General features: G+C 40.8%; 1 protein-coding gene across 1 annotated transcript in view; it reads left to right on the top strand.

Moving 5' to 3' along the window:
- TSHZ2 (teashirt zinc finger homeobox 2) overlaps positions 1-12945 on the top strand; it is a 196563-nt gene extending 183618 nt beyond the window's left edge. The window contains exon 2 of the mRNA XM_063459700.1: positions 8808-12945. Coding sequence (XP_063315770.1) covers positions 8808-11857 — 3050 coding nt within the window. The 3' untranslated portion in view covers positions 11858-12945. The remainder of the gene's footprint in view (positions 1-8807) is intronic.
- The last annotated feature ends 392 nt before the right edge of the window (positions 12946-13337 follow it).

A 13337-nucleotide genomic window follows, 5' to 3' on the forward strand; every position in this document is an offset into this window, starting at 1 on the left:
AGGACCTCTCACGGGCGGCTCCTCTCCTATGGAATAACTTGCCTACTGCCATCATACTCTCCCCTAGTCTTCAATCATTTAAGAAGGGCCTTAATACCCATTTCTCCAAGAAAGCGTATGGCTTCCCAGAGTAATCTCTCCCTTACATACCTGTCTCTTGCTCTCTCCTATAGGACAGTGCTTTGCTCTCTCCTCCAGATCTGCTTCACTCCTACTTGATTTTTCCTATCCTAATGTTTCTAATACCCCACCTCCTATAGTCTGTAAGTGTGAGCAGGGTCCTCTTCAACCTATTGTTCCTGTAAGTTTTCTTGTAATTGTCTTATTTATAGTTAAATCCCCCCTCTCAAAATATTGTAAAGTGCTACGGAATCTGTTGGCGCTATATAAATGGCAATAATGATAGGTAGATAGGTAGATAGGTAGATAGGTAGATAGGTAGATAGATAGATAGGTAGATAGATAGGTAGATAGATAGGTAGATAGATAGGTAGGTAGATAGGTAGGTAGATAGGTAGGTAGATAGGTAGGTAGATAGGTAGGTAGATAGGTAGGTAGATAGGTAGGTAGATAGGTAGGTAGATAGGTAGGTAGATAGGTAGGTAGATAGGTAGGTAGATAGGTAGGTAGGTAGATAGACAGACAGACAGACAGACAGACAGACAGACAGATGATAGATGATATATAGATATACAGATAGATAGATATATAGATGATAGATAGATAGATAGATATACAGATAGATAGATAGAGATAGATAGAATATTTTTATTGTACTTTAGTCATTTACATTTTTAATTGTTTTAAAATATGCGTTGTTATAGGTTGAAGATGTGCTGTAGGATAGCGTCCAGCTTTACCGATTTCTCAGTTTTTTAACCCATTCCTGACAATTTAATATTAATGAAGGAGTTGCTGATAGGTATACGTCATCAAACAATGTGTCTGATAAATGCCGCACATGGTACAATCATAAAACTAACGCACGTTGTGAAGGTCACGGTGTCATGGCCTCCTTTATGATTTCATCTGCCGTCCCTGATCTGAGAGCCGCACACCGTTCACAGCCATGGATATGATACTTTCTGAGTAATTTGGCTGAGCCTCGGCAGTAACCCGGCAAAGTATTATAATTTTAAATGTGCCCAGGAAATAATTGAAATTCCAGTTTAGCTTCATCATAATGCAAAGCGCTCAGATGCATTTAACAGCTGACCGGCTCCCCGTGTATATTGCTTTACAAATGAGGTCATATTGTTTTTTAAAGAAATTATATTCCTATCAAACACGTTTAGAAAGGGGAAACACGAGACATGATGGTCTAACCTCTGTGTCGCTTTTCATTTACTCGCCAGCAATGATTAACCCATTCGTTCCATCAGGGGAGGATTCTTCTCTGGATGAGAATCTCCTTCGTAAGGTTTCTCGAGTTTAAGATTTAGGAATTGGAACTTATGATTCCACTTAGTTGCTGTAATATTAATAAATATTAAATCATAACTCTTTCTCAGACAGTGAGTGCTCGATTGATGGCTGAAACTGGTATCTTGCAGATATCGTTTATGTTGAGAAAAGCTGCCAACAACTGGCAATTAAGGAGTTGAGATGAGCCCAGGCTATAATATATATACGATTTGGTGGGGAAGGGGCTAAAGTGATATCAGTAACCAAACATGCACGTAGCTAATATAGAAAAGGATTTCATTCTCATCTTCTTGATATCCGGTTGTACATTTATTAGTTTACTCCAGGTGCCATGGAGTGGTCATGGTGCCTGGAGTCTGTATGTACTGCATTTCAAAACACATGAAATGCACGTGCAGAGTTTAACCCCTCTGCCACCAAAGGTGTATCTCCACCCCGGCAGTGTCATTGGGGTGTCATTAGCTAGCCAAGAACACAAGTTCCGTGCTAGCTAATGTGAATTCTGTGCATATTTGACGTCTGGCATCTGCACACACAGCACATTTATTAAAACACAATTTTTGGGTTGAAGTAACCCTTTAAGCTGGAGATATATATAGAATCAGAAAATAGTTTGTAGTGTGGAGGTTACAGCAGTCAAGATGGGAAAGAATATGACTTGAAAGTTTTTTGAAGACCACATATCTCCTGTAGCTCATTATGCCATTGTGCATTATACCCTCAACATTTTCTAAAATTATTATATTTTCAACAGCTTTCCGTTAAACCTTGACAACTTACTTTTCTTGTACTATCAATGATACTTTGCAACCCAACCAACACATGCTAACAATCAGACTCTTCTCAAACAGATGTTAACCTTATACATCCATGTGAAAATGATGCCAACTTGTAGATATTGGCCACAGAGAGGTCTACCCCTTTAAGATCTCGGCATTTAGCATGGCTCTGTGATGATCACCTGGCAGTTAGTAGCTCTGTATCATTATGATTTTGTCACAGAATCTTTGTTCTACATCATTCTTTCTCTTCTGTTCTGGGCAGAGATAGAGAAGGTCAGATCATCTCCCTTGAAGGTACTGGCACGTGCACGCTGTAATTGTAGACTTGCTTCTGACAGTCAATAATTCAGCCTCAGACACACATTGTAAGAAAGCCTGCAAGTGTCATTTTTTACTCAGTGGCAGAAAATAACAATTCATTCTTGTAAAGGAAGCAAGACTTTTTCTACGGCGTGATTTTGCTTCATGATCACAAAACAAAAGAGTGATGACAAAGATTCGTTCATTAATCTCCGGCGTAATTTGTAATGAGGTTTTAGCAATGCTGACTTGTTCTGAACCTGAATTTAAATAGAGCCCAGCAGGGACAATTACTCTATATCATGAATTCTACTGTCTTTCTGGGCTCCAAGATCACCTAGATGTCATGCATGGTGATCCTTGACGATCTGTCACAATTGCAGACCATTATCTATGGAGAGAGATGCACCAGACACAATTCAGGTATGCTAAGGGAAGAGGGCGACCAACAACGTCATCAAAAAGTGATCAATACTTCATTGAATGACTCCTATTATGGGGGTTTTAACTGTGATGATAACAAAGATGCATTCTTCGGAACCTGATCAATGTTAAAGAATGAATTTCCATGTTTCTTCTAATAGGGGTGACATAGGAACCGTGGACGTTAATGATCTGGTACTTACAGTTACCTTAAATTAAATTAACACGTTATTGACCATGGCATGATCACTGAGGATTGTCACAGTAGCACCTCTCTCGGAGCTGCCATTTTTATAAACTAAACTGATTTAAATTTGTCAACCTTTCTTCAGAACTAAAATCTTCCATTCCTTTTATTAATTTTGTAGCCCGTCTCTGCACTATTTCTAGTGCCATAATATCATTCTTTAGAACAGGTGCCCAAAATTACAAAATACAAAGATGTGGTCTTACTTATAAAGAGGCAAAATTATATTTTTATCCCAAGAATTAATGTCCCTATTAATACATGACAATACCTGATATTGCATATTGTTGTCTAAAACAATTCCCAAATTCTTCTAGAATTTAGGTAATTAAAAAAAATGTTGGTTGATTATGACAGTGAATAGGTTGTAGAGCTGCCCTAATCTTATTGAAATTCCTTTTTTTTTTATTATATGTTTTAGTATACCCCACGTGTTTTTGTTTGTTTTTAGTTTATTTTGAAGGAAATAGTGATCAGAATATAGTGTCTGATCACTATTTCCCAAATGCTTCCCTACTTGAATGTTGGTCAAAAGATCGTTTGTTATAACGAAATCCAGACAAGCGTCCTTTCTAGTTGGTGCGTGTACCAGTTGTGACATGAAGGTGTCGTTTAACACATTCAAAAACCTGATTCCCCTTGCTGAAGTACTAGTCCCTCTATCCCAATTTATGCCCGGGTAATTGAAATCTCCAATGATTAACGTGTTACCCAGATGTGTAGCTTTCTCAATTTTATCTAACATTTGTTCTTCCTCATCAATATCAAACTTAGATGGTTTATAACATATCCCAACCAATAATTGGTGTCCGTTCTTTTGCCCCAAGCAGATATCTAGCCATAAAGCTTCCACATTTTCCTCATCGCATTCCATTTGCTTAAGATTTGGCTTTAACTCATGGTTGACATACAAACATACCCCACCACCCTTCTTGTTTTTCCTATCCTTCCTAAATAACGTGTACCCATTAAAATTAACTGCCCAGTCATGTGTCTCATCCCACCATGTTTCAGTCATGCCTGTTATGTCATATTGCTTAGTGTACGCTGCTTAGTGTATTGCTTAGTGTATTGCTTAGTGTATTGCCTGTAGTTCCCCCAGTTTGTTTTTTAGTACACCTGTTAAATGAGTCAATGATTTGGGTGCTTTCGGTCAAAAATGAACTTACTGTGGAACTTATTCAATGAGCAAAGAATTCTTTTAAATTCACAACTGATTTAAAACATCTATGTAAAAATAATTACCGTATATACTCGAGTATAAGCCGAGTTTTTCAGCCCATTTTTTGGGCTGAAAAACCCCAACTCGGCTTATACTCGAGTCAAGGTCTGTATTATGGCAATTTGCATTGCCATAATACAGACCGGGGGAGAGGGGGCTGGCAGAGCTGTACTTACCTGTTCTGCAGCTCCTGTCAGCTCTCTCCTCCTCCGCGCCGTCCGTTCAGCACCTCGGTCAGCTCCCAGTGTAAGTCTCGCGAGAGCCGCGGCTCTCGCGAGACTTACAGTGTGAGCTGATAGAAGGAGCTGCACGGACGGCGCAGAGGAGGAGAGAGCTGACAGGAGCTGCAGAACAGGTAAGTACAGCTCTGCCAGCCCCCCTCTCCCCCCCACTGAACTGCCACTGGACCACCAGGGAAGGAGAGCCCCCCTCCCTGCCATATATCAAGCAGGGAGGGGGGACGAAAAAAAAATAAAATAAGAAATAATAATAAAAAAAAAAAAAAAAAGGGGGTATAAGGACCACTGTGGGAGGGGGGGGGGGGTATAAGGACCACTGTGGGAGGGGGGGGTATAAGGACCACTGTGGGGGGGGGGTATAAGGACCACTGTGGGAGGGGGGGGGGTATAAGGACCACTGTGGGAGGGGGGGGGTATAAGGACCACTGTGGGGGGGGGGGGTATAAGGACCACTGTGGGAGGGGGGGGGTATAAGGACCACTGTGGGAGGTGGGGGTATAAGGACCACTGTGGGAGGGGGGGGTATAAGGACCACTGTGGGAGGGGGGGGGGGTATAAGGACCACTGTGGGAGGGGGGGGGGTATAAGGACCACTGTGGGAGGGGGGGGGTATAAGGACCACTATGGGAGGGAGGGGGGGATAAGGACCACTATGGGAGGGAGGGGGGGGATAAGGACCACTATGGGAGGGAGGGGGGGGGGATAAGGACCACTATGGGAGGGAAGGGGGGGATAAGGACCACTATGGAAGGGAGGGGGGGATAAGGACCACTATGGGAGGGAGGGGGGGAGAAAAGGAACACTATGGGAGGGAGGGGGGGATAAGGGCCACTATGGGAGGAAGGGAGGGGGGGGGGATAAGGACCACTATGGGAGGGAGGGGGATAAGGACCACTATGGGAGGGAGGGGGGGATAAGGACCACTAGGGGAGGGAGGGGGGGATAAGGACCACTAGGGGAGGGGAGGGGGAAGTAAGGACCACTAGGGGAGGGGAGGGGGAAGTAAGGACCACTAGGGGAGGGGTGAGTCAGGACCACTGGGGGAGGGGGGTGAAGGAACACGGGGGTGGGGAGGTAAGGACCACTGAGGGAGGAGGAGGGGAGGTCAGGACATATGGGGGGGGGGGCAAATATCCTTGCACCGGCCCTGCACACACTGCATTCATACACTGCATTCATACACACACTGCATTCATACACACACTGCATTCATACACACACTGCATTCATACACACACTGCACTCACACACACACACTGCACTCACACACACACACTGCACTCACACACACACACTGCATTCATACACACACACACTGCACTCATACACACGCTGCACTCATACACACACACGCTGCACTCATACACACACGCTGCACTCATACACACACACGCTGCACTCATACACACACACGCTGCACTCATACACACACACGCTGCACTCATACGCACACACTGCATTCATTATACACACACTGTAAATAAATATTCAATTAATATATTTTTTTTAGGATCTAATTTTATTTAGAAATTTACCAGTAGCTGCTGCATTTCCCACCCTAGTCTTATACTCGAGTCAATAAGTTTTCCCAGTTTTTTGGGGAAAAATTAGGGGCCTCGGCTTATATTCGGGTCGGCTTATACTCGAGTATATACGGTAAGTTGTAGAATTAGCTGAGCCGGATATTTTTTTCGGCTTCGTTTTAGTGGAATAAATTATACTGTTCTATTGTCAATCCACCACAATTCATTGTTTAGAGAAGAATTGTGCGAAGAAGATAGAAGATAGAAAACCCACAAATATTGGATTTGTGGGTGGCTGTTATTTGACATCTGAGTTGTTTTATAATAACAATTAAAGACAATATATGAATAATACAATATCTTATGACCACAGGTCTTTTGTTCTTCAAACCGCTGTGAATGCTTTGAGCGCCCAGTGTATATATTGTTATATGAAGTGAAAGCCTTTAGCCAGTTCAGACCCTGTTATTCTTTGTACAGATCAGAACACGCTTATATATCTGATCATTGCTACATGCACAGCGTCCGCCTGGAACAACAGCCAGGAAAAATGGATTTCATTGTTTCAGCTACAAATTCTTCAACGAAAAAACATGCTTAATTATTTATCCCTATAAAATCCGTTTTGTTCCTCCTTTTTTTTTTTTCCGTTTAAATATTTATCTTGATTATTGCAAAAAACGAGAAGAAAATAATAATTAAATAAGCTATCGGACTGACTCGACTAAACGTTTATTTCATTGCTTTCTGTTGTTTTTTTTTTACGTTTGTTTTTTGTCTGTACTTTTATTCTCTTCCTCTCAAACTGAAGGGTATTTTTTTTTATCTCTGTAGCTACTTTATTTTAAATGTACAAAACCCTAGTGTGTGATTCCATTAGCTGCCCTACAGCATTGCAATCTACAATTTCCCCACGGCTGTTGTGAAATATTGATGAAATCTATGCTTTTGTGGCTTTCTGTGATACGCTAAACATTTGTCTAATGTAAGTTGTACTCAAATGGATCTTTACAGAGGAATAACGTCGGAAACTTCAAACACAGGGCGAGGGATTCATCCTATCTAGAAACCCAAACATTGAAGCATTAACATGTGGAACCATAAAGGTTTCTATTGAATGAGCCTGAAGTGGATTTGCAGTCAATACTCCCATATTTATATGTTTTTAATTATATTTATTAATACCCTTTTCTTGTTTTGTTAAGCTTTGTTTGCTTTGATCTGCAGGTTGTGAAAACCCCTTTGTGACCAAAGCTTTTTGTGAGATTCGTTTTGTGTTTGTGACTGAGGCCTTTTATGCACGTTTGGAGTTTTCTACCGGTTTCCTTTTAAGGGGACCGATACATATTACACATCGTTCTTTTTAAAGGACTGGTTTCTGTAGAAGTCCTATATGTATGCATAACACATGAATCACATCTAACAAAATTGGATAAAAACATGTTTTTTAACAGTATTGATTAAAGGCTTACTCTAGACACCATGATCACTTTGGTGATTTGAAGTGGTTCCTGGTACTGTCTCCATAGACTAGAGTCAAACGTTGCTTCTATTCCCAACTCTAGCTAACCGCTAACCATAATACTAGTTAACCTTTGTTAACCCTAACCTGAACTGACCCAAAACCTTGCTATGCATAGATATAGTTACCTATGTAGGTCCCACCAATCAGGAGCTGATGGGATCTGATTATGTTACAACCCCCTGTCCAGCATAGGGTTTGTGGGTTAAGTAGTTACGCATACGCACTATGCAGCACAACTCAAAAAGCAGGAAGGGAGTAAACATTCTCACATCAGGTTCACAGAATAAAAACACAATTTAATGCAGTTTGTTGCATTGGTACACAGGTGATTAAGAAATATTTTTTTTATTTTTATGAGTCAATAAAAAAAGTTGTCAAGAATCTGCTGAAAATGCTCGTTAATTCCAGGCCCTACTAGCTTTTGGCACGCATCTACATTTTTAAAGAAAACCTTTATAATGCAAACTCGACATTTACTTTTGAATATTAAAGAACATCATTTTAATCTATAACATGGCAACTATTGCGGAAGTTTCAAAAATGTACAACAGCAGTTAGCAGAAATTAAATAGAGAAAAAAAAAAGCCTTACGATGTATTGAGGGAAAAAAAGTTCTTAGATGGAATACAGATCTGAACACTACTCCCATTTCTTATTTTAACTCTCTTTGTAAACAGTGATACGAGGGTTTCAGAATACCCTCAGCAAAATAAATCTTCCAATAAAATGCAGTAAAACTCAACCCACATAAAGCAATAAAGCATCAAAACGTGCTAGACACGATAAAATCCCACCACAGGTCCACATCTAACTATCCTGGGCTTGAACTCATTCAGTCCGGACGAGAGAGTTTGAACACTGCTATGCACCTGGCCTTGCCTGAGCGGGGCTGGTAGGACCCAGCTCCTACTGACCTTCCCCACCCTCTGTCCTGCATTCATTCATCTCATTGCTGTGAGTTATAACTTTCTACCAAGGGATTTAAGTCCAAGCTTTAGCCTTGCAATGTATATGACAAACTAGGGTAAATTTAGGGTTATTTAATCTGTTTCGATAACATGTTTAAACAAACAGTAAAATCTCTTGAATTTATAAGTGAAATCTCATTCTTTTTTCCCTAGGTTATTTCCAAGAAGAAGAGGAATTGAAAGGTGAAGGGGTAAAAGATGACGAAGAGGAAGATGATGACAGCAATTCTACCGCTCAACTGCAAGACAGCACGTACTCGCCCACTGATGAAGAACAGGAGGTAGGAGGAGAGCCCAAGAAAGTCTTCAGTTATCAGAATTCGCCAGCAAGTCATCTATGCAACCAAGATGGGGAAAATGAATCTCTGCTCAGCGATGCCAGCGATCAGATGACCGACATCAAAGGCACATCTTCTTCTAGAGATGCTCAGGATCAAAACATGAGCCCTATCCCCAAGCTTCAAATAGAAGCACAAGACTGCATGGATAAAATGAAGACTGCCTATGCCAATATATTGTCCGATTCCTACTGGACAAGTTTAGGACTAAGTCTTAAAATGCCTCATACAGAAAGAAAAGTGTGTGAGACTCGTAACGGAGGTAACAAAAGTGACTTTGATTGGCACCAAGATGCCCTCTCTAAAAGTTTACAGCAAAATTTACCTTCAAAGTTGATTTCCAAACCAAATCTCTTCAGTTCGGTGCAGTTGTACCGACAAAACTCCAAGATGTATGGAACTGTATTCACAGGAGCAAGTAGGTTCCGTTGCAGGCAGTGTAGTGCGGCCTATGACACCCTAGTAGAGTTAACTGTGCATATGAACGAAACTGGCCATTATCAAGATGATAACCGCAAAAAAGACAAGCACAGGCCTACAAATTATTCAAAGCCCAGAAAAAGGGCATTTCAGGATATGGACAAAGAAGATGCCCAGAAAGTCCTAAAATGCATGTTTTGTGGGGACTCATTTGACTCTCTCCAGGACTTGAGTGTTCACATGATAAAAACAAAACATTACCAAAAAGTGCCTTTGAAGGAACCTATACCAGCCATCTCATCAAAAATGGTCACAGCATCAAAGAAACGTGTATTTGAAGTCAACAGACCATGTTCACCAGATTCTACCACTGGTTCCTTTGTAGACCATTGTTCTACACAGAAGAACTCCACTACACAGCTTTCTTCTAACAACCGATATGGATACCAAAATGGGGCCAGTTACACATGGCAGTTTGAAGCCTGCAAATCTCAAATATTAAAGTGCATGGAATGTGGGAGTTCACATGATACTCTACAACAACTGACAACACACATGATGGTTACTGGACATTTCTTAAAAGTCACCAATTCAGCCTCAAAGAAAGGGAAGCAGCTAGTTTTGGATCCTTTGGCTGTAGAAAAGATGCAGTCACTCTCAGAATCACCATCGAGTGACACCCAGTCAAAGACATCAGGAAATTCTCCAGCTGGCTCTATTTCAGAGGTAAAGTCCATTAAAGAGGGAAAAGGGGATAATGCAGAAGATGTAAACAAAGATGAAAAAGCTGACATCTGTGATGAACATGATGATGCTTTGGAAAAGCCTTTAGATCCTACCCTAAAATATCAATATCTAAGGGAAGAAGATTTAGAAGATGGCTCAAAAGAAGGCGGAGACATTCTGAAGTCCCTAGAAAACACAGTGACCTCAGCGATAAACAAAGCCCAAAATGGAACCCCCAGCTGGAGTGCGTATCCCAGCATCCATGCCGCTTACCAAATTTCAGAAGTCATGAAGCCTTCAGTCTCCATTGGTTCACAAGTAATGCAAATGAGGCCCTCCTTTTCTAACAAATTCAGGCCCATTGCCCCCAAGTCCAAATCGGTGCCTCTTGCTTCCAACACCCCACATGATTCTCCATCCACACAGGTGAAGGACGATGCTGAAGATAGCGAAACTTCAACAGACTCAACTAAAGAGATAATTCAGTCTGAAAATATATTGGCAGGCAAAGCAGAGGATTCTCCTAAACATGAAGTTAATTCTGAGTCCACAAGGAAAGAATCCAGCTCTCCTAAACAAGAGGAGAATGTACAAAGGACCTGTGACAAAGAACATATTAAAACACAAGAGTGTGTTGACTCTCCCTTTGGCAACAATGATTGTTCTACTTTGCGAAGTTCTGCAAATCATTCTCCAGAATTACCGTGTGTAAATCCACTTAGTGCTCTACAGTCTGTCTTGAATAACCATCTTGGTAAAGCCTCTGAACCATTGAGGTCTCAGGTCAGTTCAAATTCCAGCTCCAGCATGATCAGTATGTTTCAGAAACCTGTAAACAAAGCAGAGAGGCCAGTTGCATGTTTATCCCCTTCACGGCCTGCAAGTCATTATTTATTTGAAAGCAGCGATCAGCCAATTGACCTTACCAAATCAAAGAAAGTAGAGTCTGTCAAAGCACAGTCTTGCACCTCACCACCTCAGAAGCATGCACTGTCAGACATAGCAGATATGGTCAAAATTCTTCCAATAGCTACCACTCCAAAGCGTGTAGTTTCTCCAAGGCTGGCAACGGTGAAGCTGGACATGGACTGCAAACGTTTTGAAGATGTCTCAACAGAGGTCTCCTCATTGCATAAAAGAAAGGGAAGGCAGTCCAACTGGAACCCTCAACATCTTCTCATTTTACAAGCCCAGTTTGCTTCAAGCCTTTTTCAGACTTCTGAAGGAAAATATTTGTTATCGGACCTTGGCCCTCAAGAACGGATGCAGATTTCTAAATTTACAGGACTCTCCATGACTACTATTAGCCACTGGTTGGCCAATGTAAAGTACCAGCTTCGAAAGACTGGAGGGACTAAGTTTTTGAAAAACATGGACAAAGGACATCCCATATTTTATTGCAGTGACTGCGCATCTCAGTTTCGAACACCTTCTAGCTACATAAGCCACTTAGAAACACACCTAGGTTTCCAAATGAAAGATATGAATAGGTTGGCAGTTGAACAGCAAACCAAGGTCGAGAAGGAGATTTCAAGGGTTGCAGTGCAGAGGTCACCTCAACCTACAACTGGGGAAGAGGAAATAGACTGTAGATTTAAGTGCAAGTTATGCTGTAGGACATTTGCAAGCAAACATGCAGTCAAACTTCATTTAAGTAAGACACACAGCAAATCTCCCGAGCATCATTCTCAGTTTGTTTCAGAAGTGGATGAGGAATAATTTGTAATTTATGCATTTAATCTTTTTTTCCTTGACTGTACAGTTTATGAAACCATCAGAACATGCTTGTGTGCTTTCTTAGTAGTAGTAAATATATTGAAATGTAATGTGTATTTTGATGTAAATATTGGTCAATTTTGCATTATATTGGGACGGGATCATCTCTCATAATGCATAAAAATCGTATTTTCTTTGGTTTTGCAAACGCTGCTATAAACCCAGACTCTGGTTATAGGATTTTTGAAACTCCTCGCTATGTTTTTTGGTTGTTGTTGGGGTTTTTTTTGTACCAGAAGCCTTTTTGTAGATTTTGTAATTGGAGATTCTCTGCTATTTAAACATTTCAATCTGCATCATTCCACCATCTCCGAGTGTGCTATCATTTCAGACATTACGAATGCTAGGCCAGAAATAAGGACTGTCACTTTAAAAACTATTTGCTCATGGCATTTAACCCTTGCAACAGCATGATAAGATTGCCTTACGGGAACCTTTCATATTGTAACAGAATAAAATTATTACAATAAATTAAAGGTATGGGAAATATCTAAATAAGTTAACAGATTAACATTTTAATGTTTTTTTTCTCTTCTAAGGTGCAAAACAATGAATGTGTCCTCTGTTGGGTTATGCAAACAAAATGAAGCAGATTTGTTATGTTCAGTTTATTTTCCTTGTGATTTATGTGCTTAATATTGATCTGGCAAAATTTGCAGCATTATATAATCATGACTTTCAACCATCCCAAATTGGTGGGACAGTCCAGACTTTGTTCCCTGGTGTCCGGCTTTTGAAGACATCAGGGAATTCTACCCAAAAAGTTTAGACAAACTCTATCTACATTTATGGCAATAGCACCCTGCAAGCTCTGCCCTCAGTGGGCTGGCCTGCTTTATTAGCAGATCTGTTTGGCGTGCATTCATGCCAGGATGACCTACCAGTAATTTGGGCAGAATCGCCCCTTTTCTGGAAATGATCACTGGACCAACCCGTTTACCACCTTCCCACCAGTGTCCCGTATCTCGGAACTCTAATGTTGGGGGGAATGTATAATTATTACTGTACGCTGCTTATGCTTTTAAAGAATGGACTGCATGGAAGAGAGTCATCCTCAAGTGACTAATCACCAATCTAGAAAATCACTTAACTACTACAAGGTGGTCCTTGCATTCAATGCATCAGTATGACCTAAACATGATACGTTGTATCCCACAACGCTTAGCTCACTGCTACTTGCAATGCATTGTGGGGTGTTACACACGTCTTTGGATGAACACCTGCTTATCTTGGTATTCATAATAGACAGAGGGGGCTTGTTCCCAAACCAATAAGCTGACAATCGACTTACAAAAAAGAGTCAAAATGAATCTAGTTAATAAAGCTTTTATAACAACATATATATACGTAGATACATTAGCTTATGAAACAGCACCTTGAAGAGATATTTGGTTAAATGAAGTAACCTTAAAAAAAACCAACA

Source organism: Pelobates fuscus, chromosome 6 (genome assembly GCF_036172605.1).
Source record: "Pelobates fuscus isolate aPelFus1 chromosome 6, aPelFus1.pri, whole genome shotgun sequence".
NCBI lineage: Eukaryota > Metazoa > Chordata > Amphibia > Anura > Pelobatidae > Pelobates > Pelobates fuscus.